The sequence below is a fragment of the Xenopus tropicalis genome, chromosome 3 (genome assembly GCF_000004195.4).
Source record: "Xenopus tropicalis strain Nigerian chromosome 3, UCB_Xtro_10.0, whole genome shotgun sequence".
Taxonomy (NCBI): Eukaryota; Metazoa; Chordata; class Amphibia; order Anura; family Pipidae; genus Xenopus; species Xenopus tropicalis.
In genome coordinates, this window is record NC_030679.2 from 104,679,893 (window position 1) to 104,696,681 (window position 16,789).

At 40.0% G+C, this 16,789-nt stretch overlaps 1 protein-coding gene across 1 annotated transcript; it reads right to left on the bottom strand.

Moving 5' to 3' along the window:
• Positions 1-1,591: 1,591 nt before the first annotated feature.
• nmrk2 (nicotinamide riboside kinase 2) lies at positions 1,592-9,290 on the bottom strand. The gene is given in 8 exon segments (NM_001008078.2): positions 1,592-1,773; positions 2,522-2,601; positions 3,232-3,338; positions 4,828-4,899; positions 5,719-5,902; positions 6,023-6,068; positions 6,941-7,031; positions 9,080-9,290. Coding segments are annotated over 8 exon segments (612 nt in total). The 5' UTR covers positions 9,106-9,290; the 3' UTR covers positions 1,592-1,767.
• Positions 9,291-16,789: the final 7,499 nt, after the last annotated feature.

Sequence of the window (16,789 nt, forward strand, 5' to 3'; positions counted from 1 at the left end):
AGTGACCAGCCGTTGCTGCCACTCAGACACAAGCGCATGTCGTGTAGTTGAGTCATCGATTTTAGAAGTTAAAGGACACTTTATATGGATGTGCATGGAAATCATGGTATAGGCGTGTTACACACGCACAGATGGAAAGGAGCTGCTCATATTACTACTGACAGTATAAAAAAAGACAGGACTAACTGTTACAGATATCAGTCTATCAGACTATTACTGCTGTCTATGAAAGCTTCTGGGAATGAAACAAGTAGGTCTAATTCATGCATATACATATAAGTACAGAATAACTGCTATCAGACTCTAATACATTTCCTTATTTCCTTCCAGAACCTTCTTATCCAAAACCTTTTGCGATCACCTTCTGAATCAAAATTTTTACTTTTTTTTTTTAACCTCTTTATTTGTGAATTTTATATATTAAAATATGTAGCAGCACAACACTACTGTTATATGGTGTATAAAAGATATTTATGTTGCAAGAACAATTAAGTGCAAATGAAGACATCCAATTTGGATTGTATCAAGAAATAGGCATAGTTGCAAAAGGGTACCACAATATCTGTAGCTAGTTCAGTTTATAGGTACTGTATTGTATATTATGTATCTGTCCCATGGTGATCAGACTTCATTGTATGAGTCTAATGTATCATCCAGCCAGGCCAATTAGACATTACTTTGTATATAATTAAGTCTCTGATGTAGCTGTAAAAGGGAAAGTATTGGAGCGAGCCAGTTAGAGCAATTACCCATAAGTTGCAGATAGTATCTGTGTTAATAAAGGTCTGTACACTTGTAAAGGTCCCCATACACGGGCCGATAGTAGCTGCCGATATCGGTCCCTTGGACCGATTCGGCAGCTTATCGGCCCGTGTAGGGGCAGAAACGAGGGGCCTGCCCGACTGATATCTGGCCTGAAATTGGCCAGATATCAATTGGCCAGGTTAAAAGATTCAGTTGGATCGGAGACCACATTGGCCCGTTGATGCGGTCCCCAAACCGACTACCCCATTGCCGCTTTTATAATTCGATCGTTTGACCCCAGGGCCAAGCAATTAAATTTAGCCTGCACGTTCCCCGATATCGCCCACCCTTAAGGAAGGCATAGCAAAGCTGATTTAGGGGTAGGCTTCACATTAGTATTGAAAATATATGTGGCTAGTTGGAAACTGTGGGGCATAGTCACCAAACATGCAGGTAAGTTACTAGATCCCCACATCCTCTGAAGCAAAGAGGGGAGCAGTTTGAATGATGGTGTGTTGAACAGTACCTTGTAGGCTGTTTCCGGAGTACTGACATTAGGGGACACCTTGCATATTGCTGTCCATACTTTGGGCCTGAATGTCTTCGAGTTGTAGGTCTGAGGACCACTGGGACAAGTATGGGCATTTGGAATTGGGTGGCTGTTCTATCAGTTAGTTGTACATCCATGAGACAGAACCAGATGAATGAAGTGGGTTTTTACTTACTTTTGACATAACTGATAGTAAATACCCTGTTTCACCTGCAAAGATCTGAGGTATAGATGTTACATAACCTAATTTCTATAAATCTGGGCCAGAGTCCATACAGAACCATAAACACAAAAAGGTTTAGCTTATGCTGGCAGGAGCCACAGTTTATTTAAATATGTCTCATTCACTGAAGAGCAACTTAACTTGTTAATAATCCAGACAAAAATCTTTATATGCAAAAATAGAAAATAAGGCGATAAGTTAAAATCCAAAAGGCATTGACAATCATTCAAAGGCCACGCGTTCCTCTCAGTCATTCCTGTAAATAAATATGAAAACAGAACTTAGAGCTAATGTACGAAACAGAAATAAAATTAAAATGGGGTCACTACTCTGGCTTGAAATAAAAATCATTATTTCAAGTCAAAAAAGTAATGAAGAGTTCTTTAAAGAATGAGGAAACCCATATTATAAACAGGTATGGGACCAGTTATCCAGAATGACCTTCCAGATAGAGGTCTTTCTGTAATTATGATCTACTAAATGACTAGACTGCTAGAAAATCATTTAATCATTAAATAAACTTAGTTGGGATCAAGTACAAGGTTCTGTTTTATTATTACAGAGAAAACAGAAATGCTACATTTTCTGAATAGGCACCCCTTCCAAACTGCATCAGCTACACTCCCAGATACTGCTTTTTTTGCCTGTATTTATCAATAAAATGCAATTTTGCAGCTGCTTGACATCCTTTTACTGGCTCTCTGGCAGCGACTGCAACTTAAAGTAGGATCAGCAGAATGATGTCAACTGCATATGCTCCAATGAAGAGAGCCAGGAAAAAGGACACCAACAAGAGCAATGCGCAAATGGAGCAAGTACTGAGGATGTGTGTAAGCATCTGTTTCTAATGTATTAATGATGTTCAACTGCTCAAACACATCCTATGCATATTTCTGCATGACTAAAATATACATGCTTAATAAGATCTCATTACTATAAGAAAGCATTTTACTCTACCCAAGTATGGTTTTATGAAAGCTGGGGGTCTTTATAACTAACTTTACCTTGCTGTTTATAAGATCCAGCATGTCTCCATACACTCTGTTGAACAACTCTTCCCTGGTATTTGTCCCATCCAGTTGCTCTAAAAAGAACACAGCTGCCATATTAGAGGCAAGGTAAAATATTCAAAACAAGCAAGTGTTAGACGTACACCTAAATAAAAGCACAATGAAGTCACTAATGAAGGATTATCACCTTGTCCTCAAATGCCATGACTTGCTGGGGATTTTTTTTTTAGTTGAAAACAGAACACCTGACCTTGTAGGCTTTTGACCAAACTCCCCACCCAACAAAACTACCTTCCCTGCGCAGAAGCTGCAGAGCATAGCTACAGCCGCTGTAACAAGATTTGGGCCCTAGGGGAGCAAACAGGCACAGTTTATTTGACCTATCGAAGGAAGAAAATAAGATGGTTTCACGCAAGGGAGCAGCATACAATTCTATATAGTTAAAGAGTGGAATTAAGAAACAGGATGTTAGAGAGTGTTGGAGTGCCAAGTGTGAGCACAGACTAATGATCCACTAGCTATACTCAAGTCCTGCACCATTCGAAACCTGGAGCAGACTCAATAGCTCGTTGACATGAACTATTGATAGCAGAAAGACAATAAGAGTATTTATCATCACCATTTGTGGGTGCCCAGTAAATTACAAAAGTGAAAAATTGCTGATCTGTTGTTTTGTGGTTTAATTCCAGAACAAAATGACTTACCAACATTAACGTTTAATTCTTCCATTATATTCTTGTGCTTTATGTACATAGGCCACACATGGCCATCAAACAGTCCTGGTGGATCTGGAACAGTGTAGTTTCTTGAGCTTTTGAAAAAAAAAAAATAAATCATTTTTATTGATGCTAGCTAAATGTGATACAGAAGCATTGTTAATTAGTACAGGCCCTGATGGTAAACTACTAAACACAGGTTGGCGCTGACCAACCCAACTTTAAAAGCCCCCATTCACAGTCAAGTCTATTTCAGTGCCAGAGGCTTTTTTGGACTTAAGCTTTAGCTAGAAACTACCATGCACAAAGGCTAAGACTGCAGTTTCTCCAGCCTGTCTGTTTCTCACACCAACCCAAACCAGGTTACGCAGGAACTCCTGTGTCTATTTTAATATATTAAATGAATTACAATTTTTTCAATATGAAGCTCATTATATTCTATATACCGTTACTGGGACCCACAAAGCATAATCCAGTTCTAAATGGATTACATTGGTTTATGGTTAAAAATGTGTTTGTCCACCATATTTTTATAATAGGTTTTAAACCACTGACTGCTGTGCACCAACTCAAGAATGGAGATCAAAAGTATTCCTGAAAGATTTTACTTTAATATTCCTTAAACAGAAATATTTACTGGACATATGTATTCAACAGTGTATCATCAACATCTGTTTCAGTTACTGTGTGATGTAAGGCACAGCACTGACTTGATAACAATAGCGCCTAAACTGATATGTCCTGGCACACACTGTAGAGATAAGGGACTGATCTTGTTCAGCTTTGGAGTGACTAAGCAAGATGATTCAAGATTTGTACTGCCTTTACCAAGAAACAATGCTGCAAGTAAGCAGAACAGAGTTTTGGAACAAATTCACATATCAACAGAATAAGCTCTATATTGGTTATGCCACTATGCCCCAAAAAATGCTAAAAATGTGTGGTAATGTTTGTCACAAATATTTATAATATTATATTTGTTCCTACAAGCATATCAGACACCAAAATGGCCACAAAAGCCAGGATAGCAAATTCTGACATTAATTTTACAGAACGGCAAACTCTTAATAAAAGGAAATAACTAGTAGCTCTTATAGTTAGTTTTAGCATGACAGGCAGAATTGTTAAAGGCAAGATACAACAGACCCCTCAATACTGTGTGATTACAAATGCAAGGGCAATTTGATAAAACTGACAAAAATCCCCAGAATTCAGAATCATTGTGCACAAGTTGCAGTGACTGAAAACTAACAATGCAACCCCAATTAGAGGTCACTTTGTTAAATCATGTGCAAGCTGCAGCAAAAAAATTTCTTACTGGATGTGTGTACAAATGTCATCACATTTGGCACATGGAATCAGCATGTGATCCACTGCTCGCACGTCAGCTGCAAGTATTAGAGCCCTAGAAGTAACACCTCCTCAAGGGAGGAGCCAACAACCTAATTTTTACCCATTTTAGTACTTTGTACTTGGAATTATAAACTATATTCTTATTGCAACTGCTAAAGAGAAAAGTTGGTCATAAACAGGAGTTACCAGAGATATGTGTGGAAAAAAACAAAAAAATTCCCAAAACCTTACCTCCTTCTTCTCTTGCATTCATCGTAGGGTACAGAAAGGAAATAGCATTTGGTGAACAGATCAATAAGTGGTCTGCAAAAAAGTGCATAAGAACACATTACAATAATATAAAGCAGCAATATGTAACAAAATACACACAACCCACCCACTCAACTCCTCCACCCACAGAACCAGTAACCCTACCCAGGCCCTTTGTTTGAGTTGCAAAAAATGAATTTACACCTGTCTAACAATAAAACAGATCTTTAGAAGAATAACTTGTCTTTAGAAATTTTCCATGTGAGTGATAAATATAGATTAGTATTTGCTCAGTCCTACCCTCCACACTGTATACAACTGTGTTAGCTTACTAATAAAGGAGAAATCCTTCTACATTAAGAATATGAAGGCTTAAAGGAATATTTAAGTTAAAAATGAAACTAGGTAAATCGATGGACTGCTCAAAATAAAAAATGTTTTCAATATAGTTAGTTAGCAAAAAATGCAATCTATAAAGGCTGGAGTGAACAGATATCTAACATCACAGCCAGACCACTACTTCCTTCGTTGCATCTTTCTAACCAGTTAAAAGTCAGTAACCAATCAGTGACTTGAAGGGAGCCATATAGGACATAACTGTTTGCTTTAAAATCTGACCTGCGTGCTCGTTATCAAAAGCAATCTAACTGCTTGTGGCCCCCTAAAGTCGCTGACTAAGAGGTTAGAGTGCTGAAAGGAGAAGGTTTAATTCTGGCTATTATGTTAGACATCTACTCACCCCAGCCTTTATAGATTACATTTTTGGCTAACTAACTATATTAGAAACATTTTTGATTTTGCACAGCCTATCTATTTACCCACTTTTATTTTTACACTTAACTGCTTTAATGGCAGCTGTGTTAGCTTACTTACTTGTAGGTGTAAAGGAGAAATCCTTCTACAATAAGAACATGAAGGCTTTCATTCTCCTCGGTATCTTGTGGTGTCTCAGAGTCTAATGCGTTGTTGATACCATGGGAGCGTTCAAACTTGGCAGGATCTTTTCGCCAGCCATCAATCGTACTCATCATAGCTTCCATATCTAAAGCTGTGATAACTAAACAAGCAGGAGATATTGTGTTAGAATTCTTACAAAAAGTATAAAAAGATTTATTGTGAATAATGATTGTATCCCTTTACCAGTTATATTTAGGATGCTAAAAGTAATAACCCTTACCATCATACTGCTTAAATCCATCTTGAACTTCTATCTTGTCTTGGGGCTAAAACAGTAACCAGGGAAAAAAAAATACAACTAATGCGCAGAACAAAATCAGTCAATACATAACCCAGTCAGAATTAAAAAATAAATTTATAATTATTTTTATCAGCCTTACCTTAGCTAAAATGGAAATATTTCAAAGCAATCAAGCTGGCCTATTTTATATACTGAATTTTTGTATTAGAAAACAAAGGTACTGCTGGCAACTGTCACCTTTATGACTCAAGCACTGGTTAAGAACAAGTTAAGCACCTCATTTTTATAACTATTTCCTATTGTAAGGGGAAATGTCACTGTATACAGGGGGATCTCCTAACAATTTGGGCCCTATTTATTGCACTCATGTAAAACAGTTGGTATACTGCCCTCTTGATCTTTTTTGTCAGAGGACCCCCTATATACAGTGACAATTCCCCTTATCCCCAGGGGGTTATTAGAAACACTTTAATCTCCTTGTATTTTTATATACACTGTGTGGCTACAGTTTCCAATCAAACATAAGTGTTGGTTTCAGGATCAAAGCAGAACTAAACTATATTCTGGTACAGATAGAGGTTAGGCTTCTAAAGCGCTAAACCAACCTTTACTGCAGTGAGTCTCTCAAAACCTAACATGGACTGTAACAATCACTTGAAATGAAGTTAATGTCAAGATCTTAAAACCTTTACATATATAATTGTGTCAGAACAGGACCTTGTTTATAGACCTAAAGGACAGACAGATGGCTGGCCAACAGCCCATAGTGTTATACCTGCTATATTAGTATCTTAGTTTTTGATACATTGGTGTCTTGTCTCTGTTAGAAGTTATGAATCGCAACACCAACTTACATAAAAAATATTTTACATTTCCTGACTCCAGTACAAAGCTTACCTTGAAAAAGTCATCCTGGTGTACCACACAGCAGTTCGGCAAAGCATTAATCAGTTTGTTGGTGAGTGTTGTCTTTCCACCGTTGGTTACGCTGTCATAAGACAAAAATGGAAAATCAAATGAAAATGGGTGGCCAGAAGGAATGTGCTGAAATGTGAGTTAATAAGGGCCTGTAAAGGAGGAAAAAACTAGATTTTAGGAGTCTAGGAATCTAACAAATATTGGTCCTGTTACCACTTCTTGGATGCTTAGTTCATTAGCATTAATTGTAGGGCAATGACACTTGGAGCAAATTTGTTTCGGCCCCTGAAAAATTATGTTAAAAATTGACACCCATTCACCGGTATAGCAAAATAATAAAATCTTGTGAGATTATAATATCAGATACAATCCATGTCCTTTAGAAATGCATTTCTCAGCAGAATTGACCCTTGTGACATTGACCTGAGATTATAAGATATTTGGGGCTGGATGCCAGACCCCTACACTAAAATGCTATGTGTGTTCATATTGTGTTTTATATCAACTGTGTTTTATAAATGTTTTCTATGTACCCTGGTGACACAATATAAGATTATACTCATAGAAAAGCATCCTGTAATATATTATAAAAAGAATACAAAGTAAAGAACGACTGTATAATTAATACAGATACATTAATGTCTAAGTTAACTAAGAAATATAGACACGATAGAATAAGCTATCATTTCCAGCCACAACCCATCCATAGTTTCTTTGGCCATTGTACATGGAATCCCAGTGGAATTAAGAGTCAGTTTTGCAGCCTTATATCTTATTTATGATTACTGTACAAAGATATACTTGTATCTCCATCTCAATATATTTGTGCATAAATATTGAGAAGGGGGTGCAACTACAGGAAAAGTAGATCCTGTGACTGTAATGGCCCAGGAGGTGTAATGGTGCCAAACGGGCACTGACTGATAAGGTTTATGAAAAATATGTATTTTTCTAAAGTGTATTGCGGCGCTACAATACTTGTGCTGTTGGGCTCAGTAACTTCTAGTTAAACCACATATATTTAGTTCTGAATTATAGTGCTAAAGAGGCTCATATTGACCTTCCCTGCACAGCATAGAGACACACTGCCAATTGACAAATAAGGAAGTTAGTAACTCTATACAAATGAAAACGGAGCCATAATTCTTATTAAAAGTAGTCAATCTTTCTTTGTAAAAGATGGCCATACACATTCAGATTTTAGTCTTTTAACAAACGTTCAGATATCGATTGTACATTTAAATGCAAAGTTCTAAAACCAACATTTAGTTTGAAATTGTAGGATAAAGTGCTAAAAATAACAAATTGGAGGATGTTCTTAACATAAAATAATTGGCAGACACCAATCGTACAAATGTGATGTCCCGTAAATTCATTGTAGGTCACTCAAGGATATTCAAATGAAACTTATCATGACAATACTTCCAAGCCCACACACTGTCTGAAAATCTAACTACTCTTTGTATGATTATATCTGAGCGTGTTTGGTCAGTTTTACTTGGCTATTTAGCAAGGCAAGGAGGCATTCCTTGGATATTTGTGATCATCCTATCTAGCCTACACCCCTCAATAGCTCTGATCATTCTATCATGCCTGCGCCCCTTGCAATCTATGATCATTGTATCAAGAGGACACCCCTAAGAACCTACAAAATGAACTTATGCTCATATTTTTGCTTGTACAGCGGGAGGGAGTCAAGCTGGGGTGCCCTGGGGCCACTACAATGTAAGAACCTGAAGTGGAACAAAAAACTTTCAAATACAGATAATAATAACTGTATCCAATAATACAGTCACAGAGCATGCTAACAAAAATAATTTTGTAGCATGAAGTTAGTTATGCCATCTAGTAGAGAAACATTTTTCTAGCTGTCACTAAAGGTTATCGGTCACCACGTGGCGCCAAATGTGGAACTAGATGAGACACAATATACAACGTTCTATAAAAAGACTTTATGGCTGTGGCGCCAGGATAATAAATACATTATACAATTAAGAAACCTAAAAAATATTTTTGCAGACATATGCAGTCCCTGGATATACAATATGTCGGTACGTGCAGCCTGACAGACACTGTAACGTTACTGCCCGCGCTAAAGCACCGCGCCTGCGCACTCACCCTCCGATCCCCACGATGATCTTCATGTTGTGTCCTTGTCACGCCAAGTTAAACAAGCAAATGAATGTAAAGGGTTACTAATGGAATTTGGAATACCCTAGAGAAACGCGAAGAGTTAAAAGGAGCGGATTAAACGTCAACTACAAGGTCTGGTCTCCATTTCGAAAGGAAAGGCTCTAAGCACACTCGACATCAGCCACACGCTACTGGACTATTGGGAAGACGTGGAAAGGTAAAGGCATGGAGCTACTTGGGAACGCTGCTCCCTGTCATTGGTCGGTCGCCAGACTGTAGGCGGGACAGAGATCAACAGAAAAAGTCATTGGCTGTGACGCCATATTTTCCGAACAGTTGGCGGTCTCCGAGTTTTTTTTTTTGTCCATGGTGGCTGCATGGTCAGATGACACGTTATCTATAAGTATTCCCGGTTTTTTCATGTTATTTTATTTTTGTGAAGCATACGAAAGCCTTGCTCGAAAATCTTTTACCGAAGGATGTATACAAGTTATTAGTGGAGAGGTCCAATAAAAGAGTCCTTAATTGACAAATAATTATCGGAAAATTTGTAATATTGGCTTTAGCCTTGGCTAGCATTTTACTGTCTAGGACATATATATTAGCCACCCCCCAGTGTTTAAAATAGCTTTTCCACCAAGGTCCGTGCTGCGGTTTAGAATCTAATGCGTGCATGTATGAATGAATAGATCATGGGTGAGTTTTGATGTATTGAGCTCTAAACTCACATTTTGATAAATCTGCCCCTAAGGAGCCACTTTATTAAAGTCTGAATTAAGAGTACGATTTGCGACAATTCACATGAAATACGAACATTTCTGATGTGCGTTAATTTTGTGAAAATTCACTGCGCTTATACGAAAATATCGTGGTACGATCCGGAAGTTAAGAAATGTTCGTATGCGAACGATCGTAAACGGCGCTAAAACCTTTCTGATTTTGATCCTTCAGTGCATGATTATGGAAGCCTCCCATAGGGCTCAATGGCACTCTGCCGCTCCAACCTGGCCCAAGGAAAGTCTCCCATAGGGCTCAATGGCACTCTGCAGCTCCAACCTGGCCCAAGGAAAGTCTCCCATAGGGCTCAATGGCACTCTGCAGCTCCAACCTGGCCCAAGGAAAGTCTCCCATAGGGCTCAATGGCACTCTGCAGCTCCAACCTGGCCCAAGGAAAGTCTCCCATAGGGCTCAATGGCACTCTGCAGCTCCAACCTGGCCCAAGGAAAGTCTCCCATAGGGCTCAATGGCACTCTGCAGCTCCAACCCGGCCCAAGGAAAGTCTCCCATAGGGCTCAATGGCACTCTGCAGCTCCAACCCGGCCCAAAGAAAGTCTCCCATAGGGCTCAATGGCACTCTGCAGCTCCAACCTGGCCCAAGGAAAGTCTCCCATAGGGCTCAATGGCACTCTGCAGCTCCAACCTGGCCCAAGGAAAGTCTCCCATAGGGCTCAATGGCACTCTGCAGCTCCAACCCGGCCCAAGGAAAGTCTCCCATAGGGCTCAATGGCACTCTGCAGCTCCAACCTGGCCCAAGGAAAGTCTCCTATAGGGCTCAATGGCTCTCTGCAGCTCCAACCTGGCCCAAGGAAAGCCTCCCATAGGGCTCAATGGCACTCTGCAGCTCCAACCCGGCCCAAGGAAAGTCTCCCATAGGGCTCAATGGCACTCTGCAGCTCCAACCTGGACCAAGGAAAGTCTCCCATAGGGCTCAATGGCACTCTGCAGCTCCAACCTGGCCCAAGGAAAGTCTCCCATAGGGCTCAATGGCACTCTGCCGCTCCAACCTGGCCAAAGGAAAGTCACAATAACGAAGCTTGAATGAATCCAAAAACTTTGTACTTGTTGCAACAAATGTGATTTTGTTGCAAAGTACAAAATAAGTTGCGGAAAATACAGTTCTAAAAGCTAGAAAAAATACTGTTTTTTTCTATTCGTAACCAATCGTACATTGATAAAAGGCCCCTAAGTGCTATGCTGCCATAATACTGAAATCCTCATGGTTCCCTTGTGCTTAATTAGACCTGCACATGTGCAGAATGGTAAAACTGAAAAATGCTACTATAATGCACATACACAAGTCCAGAAGTCTAAAGAATTGTGAAATGCTAGACAGGTTTTTTTTTCCCAAAAAGGAAAAGCATCTCTGGGTGAAAGTGATTAAATACAATGGGGGGGTTCTTAACATATCCATAGGGATACCTCCCTGTGTAAAACTGAAAACCGCTCTAACTTTTATTTTTTACTTTACTTTCCCACAATGAAAAGGTATTTGCTGTTATTTTCAGCGAACTTTAGTTATCTTATATATTGTATTCTCAGACTTTTCCATGGGCTGAGAAATGGTAATTAGATCACAACCTTAGTGCAATAATTTGACTTAATTTCTGTTGATGTCCTCCCCTTACACTCAAAGTAAACCTGTGATGTAATTGCAATGATATTAATAGCCAGAATGTTAAAAAAAGATTGACAAATAGCCTGATCTGGCACATGTATGGGGTTTGTGGTAGGTTCAAAACTGCCTACTACTGCCACACAGCAATCTGCCTAATTAAGAAAAGTGCAATATATCCATATAATAGATGCTCGAATAGCTAAGAAAGTGGCAACTGTGTGTCCAACTGTAAATGCATTATTAAATTAATTTTAAATGGATTTACATTTTAGATTTTAGTTGGGAAAGACTTGGATTGGCAGGTTGTAACTAGGAAGCTGTTACATTAATGCATACAAATTATGTTTTATATTGATTTCTTGCTTGTTTTAGGCGACGTCTAATAGAATTAGCTACCGTATATACTCGAGTATAAGCCGAGTTTTTCAGCACGAAAAATGTGCTTACAAACTCATGCTCGGCTTATACTCGAGTGAATACTGGCATCGAGTGAATACTGGCATCGAGTGAATACTGGCATTCGGAGTGCACGCCGCAGCCGCACATTTAATTATCATGCCATCTATCCTGCCTAGATTTGCAGCATTCCACTACTTACAGTTGAGCGTCTAGATAAGTTTTCCCTCCAGCATCCACCTCACCTTGCTATTGCTGAATACAGTACCTCAGCGCGGCTCGCAACAATGCGTGTACTCAGACAGAGGTGATAGTGTGGGTCCTAGTGCTGGAGGATCGCCGCGGGAGCGCAGGATGGGAGAGAGCAGAGACACAGGGCCACCTGCTCTGTGACCTGCGCTGGGCTCCTTTCCCATGCCGCGGACCCTGGTCTGGCTCTTGCCCCGCCGGGCCCTCTCCCCACCAGGCCGGGCTGCAGCTACAGGAAAGCCTGGAACCGGCCGTGCGATTGGATCGATACCGAGTGGAGGTGATAGTGTGGGTCCTAGTGCTGGAGGATCGTGGCTCTGCGCTGCCTGCGGCCATGTCCTGTGCCTCTCTGCCTTTGGCCGACATTGGAATAGAGATGTTTAACCTGGCGCTCGGATGTGGACTAAGCCGCGGGCCTTGTGGAGAGCTTCTGCTGGATCCGGATGATGATGAAGAGGAGGCTGGAAGTGGGGGGACCATGAGCCTGAGCCTCTTGCCAACCATTAATCAGGTCAGTGCTTGGGCATGTGGGGATTAGTGTGGGGCACACCAGCTCTGCACCCCTTGTTTTCCCTCATCCTACTAGTACAGCCACTAATCTTCCCATGTGCCAGTGCCCTAAAAGACAATGCTATACTGAGCAATTACCACCATCAAGATTTGCTGCTCATTGGGTGGGTGCCATGCCATTGTTCTGAGAGGCTGCTGCTGAAAAATTAACCCTACAATAATACAATAGTATTAATTATAACGACCATCCCCTGTATCTAACACCAGTGTCCCTTCCCCATAAGTGTATACATACTGAATGTGACTATTTAAGACTCCCCTGATTGTGTGTATATATATATATGAGTGTAAATATATCAAATTAGCTCCCGCACGTCAGTCTCAATAATCATGCTCTGAAATTAATTTAATGATTGAATAACCCTAGGCTTATACTCGAGTCAATAGGCTTTTCCAGTTTTCTTTAAAATTTTCTTTAAAATTAGGTACCTCGGCTTATATTCGGATCGGCTTATACTCGAGTATATACGGTAGTTACATTTCTGTTAGCGCCATAAGCCTGCTATTTACTTCCCTGCAGACTAACTGTAAACCTTTAATTCAGGTGACACTTCCCAATAACCATAGACAATATATGCTATTGTCTGTAGTAATGTTGTTAAAAGAGCCAACTTGGTCACAAAAACCCTGGCATGTCTAGTGTAACTCACCCAGTGGCAGCCAAAAAGTAAGTTACAGGCAGAGGGCCAGAGGAATCTGTCATAGTGGTAAGAAAATTTATCGATAGGGAAACCTCGCACTACAGTGATTTGTGTTGCAGGGTGCACAATGTGTAACGTATTTAATATAGAACAAGAAGTAAGAAGAACACAATTTTCTTGGCACACCTGTAAAGTCTAAAATATAACTTAATTTTATTCAATGCTAAAAAATTTTTTTTTTAAAATAAATAAAGCAAAAGAAAATTAAAATATAAAGAAAACACACCCTAGATCTGTATATTATACAGATCTATGGTGTGTTTTCTTTATATTTTAATTCTTTCTTTTCTTTCTTTTGCTTTATTTATTTTAAATAAAAAGTTTTTTAGCATTGAATAAAATTAAAAGTTATATTTTAGACTTTACAGGTGTGCCAAGAAAATTGTGTTCTTCTTACTTCTTGTTCTATAGTGGTAAGAAAATTGTCTTTGTTGTCAGTAAGGATCGTGTAAATCCAATGTCACATATTACTTCAGGGACCAAAATAATTACTAAAATATATATTGTAGACTTTATGAATTATATTGAAAGTTAAACATAGTCTTTTTCAAACAATTTAAATAAAATAGAAAATTAAAAGCAGTTGTTTCTGTCAAATACAGTCATGGAGGAAATAATTTGTCATTTGTTTGCATATAACAATGTTAAATAAAGTATACTACTCATTGGAGGTGCCTTTACTCTTCACAGCCAACATAACACTTTAGTATTTGGAGGGGATTACTGACCTCTAGTGCTCACAACATGGTATGTTACAGGATTGCATTTTGTGGGTAGTTTTGATATATAAATGTAAAGTTGTACAGGGGTAAAGCTGTGAGTTTGTACAATCATCTAAAAAAACAAATCAAACAATAATAATCAAAAATAAACATAAATAAGGGTATTATTGCTATCATGTAAGACTTCATATTTTCATGGTTATCACCACATCGCCATTTTCTGCTTTTTTCTTCTCTGCTGTCCCAAGTCAAAGAAAGAAGAGATGAACCAGAGGAAAATTGCAACATAGTAGCCAATTGCTCCAGCTAAATAACATTTACAGTAGTGACATCCGTGAAAGTTAGGGCTAACTCTTCCCAAATGTTCCTATTCTAACAACATTAAGCATTCCACAAGTAGCCATGTTTACTGTAGCCACAACTCATGTTTCTATAGTTTTTGGTTTTTCTTTTCAAGCACCAACAGAGCCATATTTTCTAGTTAAGTGCTTAAGGGCATATGCTCAGGTTAACAGCTTTGTTGGGGGGCAGCCATCTGGTGCCTATAAAGACAAAAATGGTTGTTTAAAAAGGCCCCCTGCTTGCTGCCAGACAGTTATAGCTTTTAACAATTGTAGCAACAAAGCTGGGGGTGCATGCCAAAGCTGACTGGTTGCCATTGGTAACTGCACTCGAACAATTTAGCATCCGTGTTAGTAATTCATCCTTGATCATCTCCAAAAATGCTGCAAAATGGAATACTAGTGGTGGAAGGTTGAGAACATAAGGCAGATTTGCATTTCCAGCCTACAGCAGAATACGCAGATGATTGGGTTGTTTGGCTGCATAATTGATTAAATGGATGTAGCAGTGTCACTTCCGTGAAGGCATCAAATTGTTTGGACCTATACACACAGGCAGAAAATGCCCCTGTTTAGCTCTCTTACCAAGGGAAAAAATAATGTCACAGACAGGGCCACCATTGGGGTACAGCCACCAGAGGGTCTAGGTGACAAGTGGGAGCCCTATGTACAATGCAGTTTTGTTCTGACTTAGAAGATAGTGTTGGGGATGACACTGGATGTCAATTGGAACACTGAAGATATTTGAGAAGCATGCCTGCATCTGAGAGTACACAATGTTCATTAGTGGTGCACTGCAATTAGACTGAATCCAAGAATAGTTGCTGCAGTGGGGCTGATGTCCAAGTTCTTATAGAACAAGAACAGATCCTGTGTCATTGCTGGTTGTGTTTTGTCAAGACTCAGCTGAGATCCTGATGAATGTTTTTGTAGACAGCTAGAACATAAGAATGTAACCCTTGATCTCAGTAATAACAGTGAATGGCTATTAAAGGAGAAGGAAAGGTGGAGTCACTGGGGGGCGGTGTCAAAATGTTAGGCACCCCCCAGTGAATGTATTCATTTACCTAATACCCCAGGCTGGTACTCCTGTTAGTAAAAAAAATGCACCAGCCTATGGTACATGCAGGCCAGCTATCCCCTTCTCTCTTTATGCCCCCTGCGCATGCATGGTGGAGTGCAAATCCACACAAAAAAGTCGTCTTGACCCATCTTTTGACCCTGCTCCGCATGCGTGGGTCCTGGGATCTCGGCAAAAGGAGACGAAAGGAAGAGGATTGCTCGCCTTCATGTACCCTAGGCTGGTGCAATTTTTTGCTAATAGGAACTCCAGCCTGGGCTATCAGATAAGTGATCTTAATCACCTTGGGGTGCCTAGCATTTTGCCACCCCCCCACCCTCGTGATTCCACCTTTCCTTCTCTCTTTTAAAGGTTGTGATTTGTAAGTTACCTTCTAATGCACAGGAGATGCTACCTACCCAGGCGTGTCAATCTAATCCAATACAAAATGCTGGTCAGCCAATAACATAAAAATGGGCTAATCTGTCCAAACAAACATGGACATATTAGGGTGAAGACACACAGAGCTACTAGTAACAGCTACTTATCAAGGCTACAAAAATAGGCAATGCTGATCATTTACTGGTAATTGTCTCTATGTGCGTTTTAGCAGAAGCAATTCTCAGTATTGCCTATGGCAGGGTATTTTCTGGTGTTAGTAGCCGTGACAAGTAGCTGCTAGTAAGTAGCTCTGTGTATCTTCACCCTTAGGGCAGTGACAGACGGGGAGATTAGTCACTGCGTGACCAAACCCCCCCCGAAATGCCATCCCACCAGCTAGAATGTAAATCGCCGGTGGGATGGCATACACGGCGCCAAAATCGCCAAAAAAAGTGTCCTCTCAAGGCAACTTTGGCGATTTCTGCAAATCACTGTGCCGTGTATGCCATCCCACCGGCCAGCTATCCCCTTCTCTCTTTATGCCCCCTGCGCATGCATGGTGGAGTGCAAATCCACACAAAAAAGTCAGCTGGACCCAACTTTTGACCCTGCTCCGCATGCGTGGGTCCTGGGATCTCGGCAAAAAGAGACGAAAGGAAGAGGATTGCTCGCCTTCATGTACCCTAGGCTGGTGCAATTTTTTGCTAATAGGAACTCCAGCCTGGGGTATCAGATAAGTGATCTTAATAACCTTGGGGTGCCTAGCATTTTGGCAACCCCACCCCCGTGATTCCACCTTTCCTTCTCTCTTTTAATGGTTGTGATTTGTAAGTTACCTTCTAATGCACAGGAGATGCTACCTACCCAGGCGTGTCAATCT